Here is a 14450-nt window from a genome sequence, read left to right as displayed (position 1 = left end):
GACTAGATCAAAATGGTATACTGAATTGTACTGTTTACAATCACCTTCTTCCTGAGTTGTGACCTGGATCACCTCACTGGGGTCACTCAGACCCAGTCTGTTCTCTGCCATGATTCGCAGGTGATAAGAACTGGCAGGCTTTAAGTTTTGTACTGTTGCTGTTGTCTGTGTCCCTGGGACTGTCAGCTTCGATGGCTGGGCCTGCCAGACGTCTGGGGGAACAAATCACTTCATTCATAATCAAAGGACAAGAGTCCTTGAGAAGCTCGCTGTCATTCAGCTAGTCAAAAATACCTCAATTTTCATGAAACTAGAAGGTTCATTACTAGTATAGTTAGAACAGACTACATGGGTTTAAAACAGAGAAATTGACATGCTCATGAGGGTATATTCACATATGTGTGCTGACAACACTAACAAGACTCTAAATTTAACTCAGCTTAAGGCTTTTAGTGTATACTACTTATACCAAATTTCATACAGTTTAGTAGCTGAAAGACAATAGGAGCATATTAAAGACAGCTTTATTACTGAGAGTACAGTCAAATACCTTGTTGAAGGTAAAGCCCAACCTATGGAATCAGGCTGTGTTGTTACTGTGTTGACTGGTCGGGCCTATAACACACCTACAGAGTACTGGGAATAGTAAGTGAGAATCAAAGTACTCAGATTAGAACTTGCAACTGCCATTTTCTTCACTGCTTCATAGGAAGATTCAGGTTCATAATGGATTGTTTTTGTGTTTTAATACAGCCTGTTTCTGCACATTTGAGACAATCAAGTGATTAGTTTCAAACAGAGTGTGTTGATCTGTAGGGTAGAAAGATACTCTACCTGACACTAGTTTGTACTGAATAATGTAGTTTGTGATGGCACTGTTCCCAGCGTAGGGCTGTGTCCATGAAAGTTGTAGTGAGCGGCTTTGCTGATCATTTACACGAATATTTTTTGGCATTTCTGGTACTTCTGTAACAAAACATTAGATACCTACCTAAGTGGAGTGAAAGAAACTTTCTGTCCTTAGATTGTTACAACACCAAATACACCATAACATTTTCTAGAGCCAGTAATTTGTTTTGTGTCAGAAAATTTACTGAAATTCAATCTTCACAAGAGGAAAGGATATTCTTTTCAAAACTGAGGGTTGTTACTCCAGAGCAAAGCAATCACCTCCATTTGATTTTATGGCCTAAAATTTGCAAAGCTTTACTGCCATACCACAATGAGTAGCTTGGAACAACTTCACTGCCACAAAGCTTATTATCTCATAGTTCAAATATATATGATGTTATCTCTTGGAGTAAGTATGGTTCTTTATGTTTCACTAAGTTGGTTTGCTGAAACACAATAATTTGTATCAATTTATCACAGAAATTTATGTTTCTGTATGTGTTGTAGTTTCATGATGCACAGGTGACATTCACACTATTTTATGCAGTTAGCAATGCTATGGATGGTTGTGGAAAGCTAAAGGCACATTTCTTCCTTAGAAACTCTCATAGGGAACAACACCTTCATGAGTTATGACAAAAAAGACATATACTTTTATATAATTGTAAATTGAGTCAAGGAGGAACATTCTAGAAACAATCAAGTTCTTCCTGCAGCAAATTTATGTGTGGAAAGTGTCTGATGAATCAGTTAATGAACATGAATATCATTCCACTCCACCCACCATAATATATATGTGACAGATTGCTTACTTAGATACAAGACTTAGTGATATATTATCAAGATTAGATGAGAACCTTCACAGTTGCACTACCTTGAACTATGAGCTGAATCACCATCTCATCCTGACCATAGGCATTGCTGGCATAACATGAGAGAACTCCAGTGTCATGCCGATATGTATGTGATATTCCCAATTCTGATACCATTCCATCATCCAATAGCTGCTCTCGGATTGTGTACCTGGCAACAAGTTAGCTTTGTTGGTCGCAATTTTGTAATACAAAACAAACTGGATATAAAGCAGGCCATTATTTTCATGACCAGCATTTTGATATGCAGCTGACACTCTCACATCAGATTTTTGTAGCATATATAATTAAATCATATCTTTAGAAGTTTATTGCATTTCAATATGATTTTTGCAAGTAAGCAGTTTAAAATTATTATTATTATTATTATATATTCATATAAAAGTAATACAGTGTCCATTGAGGGCCTGCATAGAGAATATTAAGGATGTTTATGTGTGTTGTACAAGAGAACCTCATGTTGTCTAATGACTTTTTACATACATTTTTAATAAGATACCTTTTTTTGTTTTTTCCAAATAAAATAGATTTCCATTAACTGACTGTAATGCTAGTAATACACCTCATGATTTCTATCCTGTCATCCTCTGCTAAAATACAAACCATCTAATTAACTAAGTCCACACAGCTGAGTCCTTCCTGAGAAACTGATAGTTTCTCAGCTTGTCAGTACAATTCCTCCTATGGAAAATAAACATTCAGTATCATATCCACAAGGGCCCACTACTGAACCTATCCTGAGCCAGATGAATCCAGTCACTCCCTATTTCCTTAAGATAAATTTTGGTACTACCCTCTCATCCATGCTTAAGTCTCCCAAGTGGTCTGTCTCCTTCAGATTTTCCAACTAGAAGTTTGTATATATTCCTCACCCCTCACACATATGCTGCATGCCCTGTTTACCTCATCCTCATTGATCTGATGACAAGAGTGAAGAGTACAAATGACGAGAGAACACATTTCACAGACAGACAACATTTATAACCTCAGATAAATAAAACAATGCACCTCTGATCCATGTCTTCGCCTATTCGCTTGCCCCCAACCTTCCACATGATCTCGATGGGTGTGTCCCCCAGGGCTGTGCACTGTAGGTGTGCCTGCTCTCCCTTCTGTACTTGCATCTGTTTTGTTTTTTGAGGAAAGTAGGCTGGAGCTGAAGGACATTAACACAATAAAATTATTCAATTAGCTTTTTATTAACTTTCTTACGTAAGAAGCAACACTTTTGTTGTTGAATCTAATGCATTGAAATTCTGGGTCGAGAAAGTTCTTGTTAACATAAAATATTTTTGTAATTTATTTCAGTAACATTTGTCCAACACTCCAATCTGGTAAATATCTAACCATATAAGCAAAGGACTGAATTGGACACAGCCAAAATAACATTTAGTGGTCACTGAGAAGTTTCAAAAAAAGCATCACAGTAAACATCTTTACCTAAAAGGATTGAACCAAGCTGGCCAAGAAGAAATCACATAACAAGCTCTGCAACTTTCACTGTAAGCATAATTACATCAGAGACATCATCAGGATGGAGTGATAAAAATTAAATGGAGCAATCATATTAGAAAACAGACATGCCAAGATGGAGGATTAATATTACTATTGGTAGCTTGTACTGGAATGAATTGGCACAGAAACAGGTTCAATGGTGGCACTGTTGAACTTCTGGATTACAAAAACAGATAGTTAATTATTAGTTAGTGAAGAACTTACATAAAATACAATGGGTTCATTCTCTTCCTGTAAACACTATGTGGCATATGAAACTAAAAACATGCTAATAGAAGTATTTTCTTCATATCTACAACTTGCTGAAATTTTACTACTACAGTCTGGGGGAATTTGAAAATTAAATGGGCCAATCTGGAGTCAGAGAAATCAGTATTACTCAGTTGTACACCTTTGTCACTGGGGAGCTACACATAAAAAGTATTGCTTACCATTGACCTTGAGAAAGATGACTTTGCTGACCCCTGTTCCAACTTCATTTTTTGCTTCACAGAGGTAATAGCCTTCACTATCTTTACTGATATGCAGAAATTCTAATGACCCATTGCGGTAAAAATTTACATTTGGCTCATAAAGGAACTCTTTGTACTCTCCTGGGTGGGCACCTGCAAAAAAGCATAGAATGGTAATATGTTCATACTATAACAAATGTGATTTTCACTATTCTTTGTTCAGTGGAGTGATCAAACAGTAACTAATTCTTTTTTGAAGGCCTGCTGAATTCTCACCATAAGAAAGTAGCTAGTTATGAACTGTTACAGGATTTTTCATATATTAGAGACTTATATAAGTAGTTAAGAAATCAGAGTCTGTTGGAGACAATGCCATATTTAATACCAAGAGTCTACTGGTATGAAATTATTGTTCTGAATGTACATGCCCCAACAAAGGATGAAAGTAATGATACAAAGGAAATCTTTTATGAGGAACTAAATCATGGTTGACAAATCCCCTATGTACTACATGAAAATGTTAGGAGCTAAAGCATTAAATTACAGTGTAACATCAAAGGAAAGTTCTGCTGTGTAATATATACATGCTGCCTATATTTGTAAAACATACATAAATTTGGAGTATAAATGGCTTTAAAGTGAATCAAAACCTTCATCTGACAAAGTGACCTCTTGACATTAAACACGAAACCTCAGAAACACTGATGATAGACACTTTGATCAAGTGGTTAGCAATTCTGCTTTGCACCTCAGTCTGGAGATCAGCTATCCTGACTAAAGTTTTCCATGGTTTCCATGGTTTGATGCTTTAAAATATGCCACAACTCTTTCCTTGCACAATGTTTCCAATTCACAAATCATCCTATCATTTTATGCTACACAACCTATGCAATCGGAAAAGCATAATTAAATAAACCAGGAATGAAGCACTCAAAAACAGTATTTGAATTCCCCATATTTCTATACTAGCTTCTGAATGGCTGTATCAAAATATCTATTCAGTTGTACATGCATTTGTATAATCAGGAATATGTGATACAAAATAACATGAGACGATGTACCAACTGCTTTCCTCCATGTGACACTAGGGACAGGATAGCCATCAGCTTGGCAGTGCAGTGTCACATCTTGGCCTGACGCTATGTTGGCATCTGTCGGTTCCACTGTCCAGTGTGGAGGAACTACAACAGAGGGTTGTGCTCCATCAGTAACACAAAGTTCTCGGAGTATGCAGCTGATCACACGGCTGGATGACTGACTAACAACAAGGTAAAGTTACAACATTACAATACTTATTCAGCTGTTGTTGTGGAACATGAAATTTCATTACTGAAGCAAACAAACAAAATACCTTCATTGAACTACTGAGCCAGCTCAACACAATAAATATTAAAACAACCTGTTTCCCAAAGACCTGCTATAATATTTTATACTACCCTTACACAATCACTGGTTTCCATGCAGAGTGCTGCAGAACAAAAATTCTTAGTCTGTGGCACAGTTTCATGATATCATCATATGCAAATGGATGCATCAAAATTGTCACAACTGAATATGGCTTAAATGAAAAACTAAAAGGAAGAAGACAAACTTGAACTTCCAAGTGGCTTATTTTATTTTGATATTTTCCAACAGAAATGTTGTGGAACTCATACATAATATATGTCTGGCTAACCTAACTACATCCCTTAGCATGGTAGTAATACTTGATTATTGCATGAAGATTTTTATTTGCAGGTACAGACACTACAGCTGGAAGACTGCCAATGCTTAAATTCTACACTGAATGCTTCACCAAAGATGATTTAAACATAAACGTGATATAGGGTTCTAACAATCAAAACTGTACCAGTACCATTGACAGTAAGAGGTACAGTGAAGCTCTCTGACCCAGCCACATTTTGTGCCACGCATGTGTAGTTGCCACTGTGACTTGATGTAATATGTTCAATAATGAGTGATGTTGAATACTCATCCAGCCGTCGAGTTGTAGCTCCCAAGCTTTGTTCACTCAGAGGATGTCCATTACGTTCCCAGCGGAATGTGACGGGAAGATCGCCTTCCAGAATGTGGCATGAGATGGTAGCTCGCATGCCTTCACGCAGCAAGTTCGTCATCTCTTGGATCGGAAGGATTTTGGGAGGTACTGGAATACAGACCATTGCTGTTAGTTCAAACTACAGAGGTCATGTTGCACTGAATAACAAAGGACAGTGGTGCAGGATGTAGAAGAACATGAGTGTAGTTCATATAGTATTATTATGTAACCTGAGGATGGAAAATCAGTTCCATTCTCACCAATTTAGAGGTGTTGAACATGCTGAGACTCTGAGAAGCGGTTTTTATGACAGAATACAGGCAGCTTTTTAGTACCATCAAAGTACAAAATAAATAGAAAAAACAAATTTTTAACATTAAATAATTCCTGCAGAACAAGTATCTTAACACAAAAAAGTTTATTCTTTTCATCTTTTCATCGTTAATTGTAAAGGGAAGTCAGAGATCAATTGAAGAATTATGGGTGAACTTTTGTTTAGCCACTCAAGTAAATTTAAGCTTAGGAGCATAGTTGACAGCATAAAGACAGGGCTTCATAAATTACCTATTACTTGAACCTCAACATCTCTTCGTGCAGTGTGCTTCTGTCGGTTCTGTGCTTGACACGTATAAGTCCCTGCATCTGCTTGTCGCTGAGCATGTTCTATAACTAAAGTTCCATTAGAGTAAACTCGCTGTCGACGGTTCATTGGCAACACTGTGCCATCTGCAATGGAAAGCAGACTGGTAAGATGTTATGTCAACACACATTTCTGACCTCATCACAATGGAAACTAAAGGACCTCACCTCTTTCCCATACAATGGACTCAATGGGATAGCCTGCCACTGGACACTTTATTACCAGATCACTCCCAGCCACTGCAGTGATTTTTGGCATCACACGAATGTATGGCAAACCTGGAGGCATCAAAATGTGTTCTGATCATTTTCAACATAAGAAGAACAAGAAAGTTAACTCAGCAGGAAAATTCTGTTGCTGGAAATACCTTGTCATGAATGAAACAGATTTTCTGTAGTTGGGAAGGTTTAGTTCACAAGTCCTGTGCCAAATTTCGTTAAAACAAGTCTAGTCATTTCAGGAGAAGACTGATATTCTGAAGGTAAAAGGTGCTACTACGTTTTTTGTTGATTTTTTAACATGGTGACCCAAAAGCTGTATAAAGGCAAACCTTGTCCATAGAAGGGCCAATATTGCACTAATCTGCTGCTTAAAAATTCTGAAAGCAGTGCATAACAGAGTGTTAGAAGTTGTAACAATGTACTATTATATTCCTTGAGTGAGTTACTTACCATAAACATTAATGCGAGCACTGTGCAAGACTTGTGCTACAGAGTTGCGAGCAATACATGTGTACTCCCCACCATCCTCTTCTTTTAGGTTAGAGATATTGACGTGGCTAATAACGTCATCATGTATTGTCACATACTGACCCACAAGGAACCTTCACAACAAATGAATGAACAACATCAGTGATTAGATTTGATAACTCAATTTGCGGCTTACCAGAATATACAAGTGATTCAGAGAAGAAACAGTTTGTAAGTACAGTTGGTCTCTTATTCTGAAGAGAAAAAGACAAAACAAAAAAGTGCAAACAAAAATACTTACCAAGGATGAAAGAAGTTTTCATAATACAAAGCATCAAGATTCTCACTCATTGTCTTGTTAACAATACAGTAAAGAAATAAATTCAGTTGGATGGAAATAAAGAAATGTAGTATGGTAAAATATATGACAGCTGTTGAACTTCTGGTTGATGTAGTTCTCTAGTGTAATTTACAGTTAAAATAAAACCCCAAGTATAAATGTGTCTTACTACTTATTGTTAAAATTAACTTACTCCATGGTAGAGCAATTGATCAGGAAATTAATTAAAATTATGATTTTCTCATGGACACTTACTTTCTTTAACTCTGTAACTTATGTTTTTAATAAATCATCTGTAAATAAAAGAAAAAACAAGATCTATGGTACACTGACTCACCTAGTATTGTCAGGTACAGGAAAACCATCTAAGGTCCATACAAACTGTGGTGGGGGGTTCCCAGTAGCAACACACTTTAGTGAGATTGCAGGGCCAGGTTGCACAGTTTGTTCAGTGAACCAGTACAGCAGTTCTGGGCTAGCATCTGAAATACAACAAGCATCCCACTGTCTTTCAATTTAGAAAAATTTAGAATATAAATGTTCTGGGTTTCATTGTTATTATAGTAGCTATTTATTCAATCCAACACTGAGTTCTCAATTCACTACTTGGTAACTGAAGTAAGCTACAAATACCTATCTCGAAATCAGGGATACCAACTGGATTCAACAGAGCCATCCCCACCAGTGAAGAACAGTCAGTGTTAGATCAACACATATATTGGGAAATTTGTGCTAGTAATCTCATCTGTCCCTGATGATGAAGATACAGACAGTCCCCAAAATATCAGAATTTTACACAAACTTGAAACGGCCAATCTACCACAGATTTAATTGTATTTTATTATCAAGAGAACTTCAGACTTTTATATTTTAATACATGTTAATGTTTAAATCATTTTCTGTTATGTAAACTGTGCAGCTGATACAGTATTGTTAAACAAAATAAAATTAATCAACTTCTTACAAATGATTACCAATAGCTAAGAATCACATTCACAAAGAAGTTAAGAGCAGATTATATTTGAGGAATACTTATTGTAATACAGTTAAGAATCTTGTGTCTTCCATCTCCTATCTAAAAATATAAACATTAAAATACACAAATCTGTATAATTTTACCCGCTGTTTTGTATGGGTGTGAAATTTGGTCTCTCATTATAAGAAAAAACATAGATGCAGATTGTTTAAGAATAAGATAATGAAGTAGAATATTTTGATCTATGGAAGAGAAATAACAAAAAATGGAGAAAACTGCAAAATTATAAACTTCATAAGTGACCATTAGCATCTCAAGGAGACTCTGCTCCATCAGGCTGGTTAGGACCTAACAAATACATAGACAGACAAGTGCCAAAACCATTCTAAACATGATGATCAATGAGAATTATTACAGGAACATTAAATTGCTAATTCTCATGTACCACAAGCATGTGAGCTTGACCCACTTACCTCCAAGCTGAAGTTCAGCTGTGGCTTGTGCCATCTCCCATTCATTGCTTATGAAACACTGGTACATCCCATGGTCCTCTTTCTGTAGTGGTCGAATTATGAGCTTCTCAGGTGATGAGGTAATTTCAAAACGGCTGTCACGCACAATAGGTTTTGCATTGCGATACCATGACACACGAGTAACAGGATGTCCCCCAGTGATACACTGGAAAACTGCTTCCTTTCCCACATCTACTACTTGTGTCTGTGGCTGCACATGAGCTGATAAAGGTGCTGCCACACAACAGAAGTAGAACAGTGTGTACCATCATAGAAATAGCAACCAAATTCAGCCATAGTCAGATACCAATGTTTCAAAGGAAAATACTGCCTCCATCTTCAGGGCTGACGAACAAGACAACATATTTCTCTAAAATGTTGATATCTACCTACAAGTCCAAATGGCATTACAATTCAGAGGACCAACATCAACATGCTGATACAATAGATTCTTATGACTCCAAAAATAGGTGTATTCCATTTCCTAAGTAGCTTACACAACAGTATCCATGTAGGGGAAATGTATTTTAAAACATAAGAAGAAAGAAAGATTAAGTATTGTGGGTTACGCCTATGAAGGATCTAGAGAATGTATATAAATTCTGTTCTATTCTAAAGGCATAGACTGCAGCATGAGATAAGGCTTCACATATTGCAAACATCAGCACTATTCAGTTCAGTTTGATGCTCCAGATGCTTTAAGCCTAAGCCCTAAAGCTGATTTGGTCATGGTGAAAGAGAAAATTCCCTGTCCTGAATAAACTAACCACAACTGCCCAGCTTGTAACCAGTCATGTTAATCAGTGTGCTATATGGGTTCCCATTCTATACAGTCTATAAATATATTTTATTATACTTTGTGGACACCCGCAATTCTCAGTCAAGCATAAGTCTCCTCTATAGTTTTATTGTGCTCTTCCTTGAAAATGTCCTGTGACATACTGAGCAAATAAATAGACAATATGTCATTTATTGCCCACAAACTTTGACTGTTTTGTTTAACTTACCTGTTACTGTAAGAGTGACCTGCACTGTCTCCTCTCCTGCTGAGTTGTTGACCCAACACAAGTACTTGCCCATGTCTTCCAGTCGCACCTTGGCGATTCGTAGCAGCCCGGCCGCCAGTATTGACACCCTCTCCCCCACACTGATAGGTGACAGTTGTTCTCTGTCTTCATGGAACCACCTGTCCCAATTGATACATAAAACCACAACTTCAACCAAGCAATACCATTAAAAAGGTGCTGGAGATGTCTGCAGTAATAAACAAAGTAAAACAGACAGTAGTCAAACCAGAGTTAAATACAGAAATGTAAATGAAATTCAGGCAGCAGAAATAAAATTTGTAGGCTATCAAGGGAAGTACTAGATTTGGTAGAATTAAACTTAAAAAGTACAGAATTAAATAATTAAACAAAACTAACAGACACTTAAAAATGGCTTGGTGTGTATGCCAATTTCAGCCCGAGAAAAAAAAAAGTACAGGAAGGACCTATATAAGCAAACGTATCTATATATGATAAGATGCCCAGGCAGCTTTGAGGGCTCTCAAAGCTTGTCTAGGAATGTCAGTAAGCGTTATATGCTCTGTCTAGCTGGAACAAGGTTATACTCCTCTGGGTTCCCAGTCAATGTGTGATTCAGGGTAATGTGAAAGCACTTGCCTTGAGCTAGACTGGGATTGAGTAGTCTATATCTTGCTCCAGAAGCAGTAAATTTGATTTGAGTTAAAATACTGGCTGAAGAAGAGGCATAGATAGAGCTGATAGATGTAGATATTAAGAGGCTCTCAGTTATGTCAATTCTGACCCTACCTGTGCAGTCAGGCCTCCCTGGAGGCCTAACAAGATCAGAGGTGCACAATGGATCCAGCAGTGGTCTGAGTTTAACAGAAAACTCTCTATTATTGTTCTTCTGGGATGTATGTATAAAATCACAACAACCTATTATGTATCTACTGATCACATTTGTTTTAAGAGTATATGACATGTTCTACATCACTGAATTAAAAAAAACAAAGAATCTGTGATATGTCAACAATTTCCAGTTCTCTCACCTGTAAGAGGGTACTGGAAAGCCTTGTGCCACACAGGGTAGTATGATGTCATCTCCCACTTTCACCTGCCTTGTCACATGTTTTTCCACTGTTATTCTAGGCTGGACACTCCCCTTTGGCTCTGTAAAAAGCACACAGATTAGGTTAAATAGGCAAGTTGTGTGCATTGTTAAATATCCCATTTTAGGTTTCTGTCAGATTGTATCGAACATGGCAAAAAAATAATAATAAATAATAATAAAAAAACGAATTCCAAAATGATTATCTGTTCTCGTATCAAATATCAGTTAAACTGAATCCTCTGGTCCAACATACACAACTAATTATTTGTAGCAAATTTGATCAAAATCGATTAGGATCAATGATTATAGTATGTGTAGTTGAGACACTAATAAAATTACGTCCGGAATGTTACGTTTTATAAGACTGTTGCGACGGTTAAACTTCCTATTTAATACCCGTGCCTATTTTCTTTATGTTACCTACAATGAATAAAAGAGTAAATGTTTAATTTTACTTTGTAATTAAGATGCTTCTTCAATACGGCAGATACAGCTTAGTAAGATAACAAGTGTACTTATGTCGTTGTTCATCTGCACCGCCAAATTCCCAGTAACTTATGGCAATATAACGCAACGAAGGACTTAACCATTATCTGAACAGCTTCAATAATATTTCATTCGTCCTGTCTCACACTGCAACGCAGTACAATCTTACACTACTTCAACCCTCCCACCTATCATACACCACCTGCGATGTAAAATAATGTCCACTAATCAGCATTAAAATCAGACGTTGCAGGGAAAAGCGGCGTAAGAGTAATATCACTAAATTATGAAAGTTTGCCAATATGGGTATAATTTATTTTGAAAGTAAAGATACGGCCTTTTACTATTCGCAGAAAGTACGCTGAGCCTGTGAACAAAGTGCATTTTATTTAGGTTATGTTCATATTTGCTACCTTAGCAATAAAATGTGGGTATAATATTTACAGATATTCAAATTTAAAGGACGTCAAGAAACTACATTCTTCGTTCCATCATATCATGAATTTTGCCGTGTTCAGTGAAATTCAATGGATGCTATCTATATGTGGACAGATTTACATTCTTAAATTTGTCTTTACGTAATATTTTTCTAACGCACTTTTCCTTTGACCAACTTCTGAGCATGTGGTTATAATTGTAGACAACTGATTTAAATTTACAAATATTTCTATAAAGAAAGCATTCATACCAATTCAGATGGTAAAATATTTGCAGACCATAGATGCTCGTAAAACATAACAACGTTGCAAAAACCAACGTTTAACATTTCAGAGGAAACCTCATAGAAGGGGGCAGGCTCATGCAATAAGTATTCACCCACGTACCCACCCTTCCTGCCAAACCACTGAATTCTCTGCCCTGTAGGATTTCGGGAAGTTGTTTCCAACGCAGCCACAGAATAAAACAGAACAAAATGTATTTACATTCCATGAATCCTTCATAGGCCCAGACTAAGGATGTAAAACATGTCAGCACAAATGCAACAGTTGTTTCTGATACAGATATAAATAACATAGTTATGACAGCATGACACACGCTGCACGGTTCCCAATGTGTCATAAATATTGAACATTTGTATATTTAGGCTTATCATTTAAGTACATTATTTGCTTTACGGTTTTATATGTACATGCAACCATTTATAATAGAGTCAAATAGATTTGATTTGGTACAAGGATAAAATAGCAAATTGTCATTTCGAGTATTTCTGATGGTAGCTGTGGGTCTATTCAATACGGCAGGACGTTTTTGAAAGTTATGTACTTTGGTCTATTTACTATATAAATTTAATATAAGTACTGCGTTGCCTTATGTTTATTATATTTCATGGTCCCGGTGACCAAGCGGCACAAGGCCCACGCCTCAGACCGTGCGGCCACTGCAGACCCCTAATTTAAAATACTGGAAATTTAAATGCTCCTTATTTTGTAAAAAAATATATATTTAGTATGGGAATTACGGAATTAAGGATATCGTGATGTTTTCCGACAGCTGGCCAAAATAATTTCCACAATTTGTTTTCCATTTATCAGTGTTGCGTGCTTTACTACTTAATAATCGATAATCGATGTCCTGTCAAGTGCCAGATGTCAGGGTTACTACTATGTAGCTTTAAACTTAATATGATCGTTTATCTACACGAAGGTTGATTTGTGATCTTCAGTTTTTCTTCTGTGCAAAATTTGAACCTTTTTTTGATTGTCACCATGGGTTGAAATCCTCTTTTCCGTAATTTTTAATTATTTAGATGTCTGCAGTTCTTAGTGCTACCACCGAAGAGTCTGTGGTGAAATAAGATTTTGTATGAAATTTAGGTAAGCGTGTAAAGACTGTACCTATAACCTTAAAACTATTTCTAAGTTAGCCATGCATATTGTAGGCCAACTGTTGGTACAAGAAATTAGTCATTTCGCCATCTTGTCTTTACCAAAATGTATAATTCTTACAGACGACAATCAGCCATATTGGGACTGAGCTGTCATTGTGTGCAGGGGTGAGAAAAATAGTTGTTGGTAAAATATATTATTTAAAGACTTCGTAAATGGAAAGTGAAAGAAACGTGTGAATACAAAGAATTACGTGCATCTTTCATGTTTCTAAATCAGTATTTGACAATCGGCATATCTTACACTTTTGGCGGTATCGGTAAGTTTTGAACGAGTGCCCAGACATTTACAAATATCTTGCTGTTGCATTAAAAGTAACATAAAACTAAAAATTAACAAAGTTGGTTGACGTTTACTGGCCTGTATGTGTATGCGAAGTGATATATTTACGTATGCAAATATACACTCGCTGAAAGTAGCTTTCTTGTGCAAGAAGGACCTAAGCTAACGGTAAGTTAGATCGACTTACGCCCTTTTTACCAAACACCAAATAATTGAGAAATTAAATTAAATTATAATTTGTATATCGGAAGTGTTTTTTGTTATTTTAACTAAATCTTCACAGATTTTATTCCAAAGTCATCTTTAATATGACTGCATTGCTTATTAGTATAAAATTAAGTTGCACTTGCCACCAATAATAATTTTATTTACAAATCATTGATACCAGTCATATAAGTATCAGTTAAGGAGATATTTTTTTAATTTTAAAAGTAAAGTAAGCACAGTTTTTGATTCTTCAAAGAATAAACATATTAATTACCAGTCATAGAAAAATTCCATTTTTTTTAAATTTAAGCATTGGTATTTAGAGAACTACATGAATACAACCAAACTTGAGATCCTATGGTTCTTTTTACTTCGTCCATGGAGAATGATAGAGAAATTTGTCACATGATGAAAATGGAGGGATTCTAATGAGGAAGTGAAGCTGTAAGTGCACGGGTATGTATGACTTAAATTTGGGAAGATCAGTTTTAAGTCTGTGATGACTCACAGCTTGAAATCTTTCAGAGCCTTTTATGATTGTTGAAA

General features: G+C 36.3%; 1 protein-coding gene across 9 annotated transcripts in view; it reads right to left on the bottom strand.

The window, feature by feature from the left end:
* The window catches only part of Dscam4 (Down syndrome cell adhesion molecule 4), a 77049-nt gene that overhangs the window by 18020 nt on the left and 44579 nt on the right, over positions 1–14450 (bottom strand). For 7 of the 9 annotated variants that reach the window (XM_087358188.1, XM_022082868.2, XM_087358190.1 and 4 more), the window contains exons 6-19: positions 10982–11102; positions 9933–10111; positions 8887–9159; positions 7775–7919; positions 7080–7231; positions 6576–6686; positions 6333–6494; positions 5586–5876; positions 4792–4911; positions 3710–3883; positions 2772–2919; positions 1766–1914; positions 835–966; positions 45–212 (exon numbers count right to left, since the gene is read on the bottom strand). In XM_087358188.1, coding sequence (XP_087214314.1) covers positions 45–212; positions 835–966; positions 1766–1914; positions 2772–2919; positions 3710–3883; positions 4792–4911; positions 5586–5876; positions 6333–6494; positions 6576–6686; positions 7080–7231; positions 7775–7919; positions 8887–9159; positions 9933–10111; positions 10982–11102 — 2325 coding nt within the window. Of the gene's footprint in view, positions 1–44; positions 213–834; positions 967–1765; positions 1915–2771; positions 2920–3709; positions 3884–4791; positions 4912–5585; positions 5877–6332; positions 6495–6575; positions 6687–7079; positions 7232–7774; positions 7920–8886; positions 9160–9932; positions 10112–10981; positions 11103–11296; positions 11340–11498; positions 11634–14450 lie in introns of those variants that run through there. The other 2 variants (XM_087358194.1, XM_087358193.1) reach the window with 2 other exon arrangements.

Source organism: Zootermopsis nevadensis, unplaced genomic scaffold, assembly GCF_977971745.1.
Source record: "Zootermopsis nevadensis isolate Lab colony 2312 unplaced genomic scaffold, Znev_1.0 Znev_ptg000029l, whole genome shotgun sequence".
NCBI classification, from domain to species: Eukaryota; Metazoa; Arthropoda; class Insecta; order Blattodea; family Termopsidae; genus Zootermopsis; species Zootermopsis nevadensis.
Note: the sequence above shows the minus strand (reverse complement) of the source record. Positions and strands in the feature narration are given on the sequence as shown.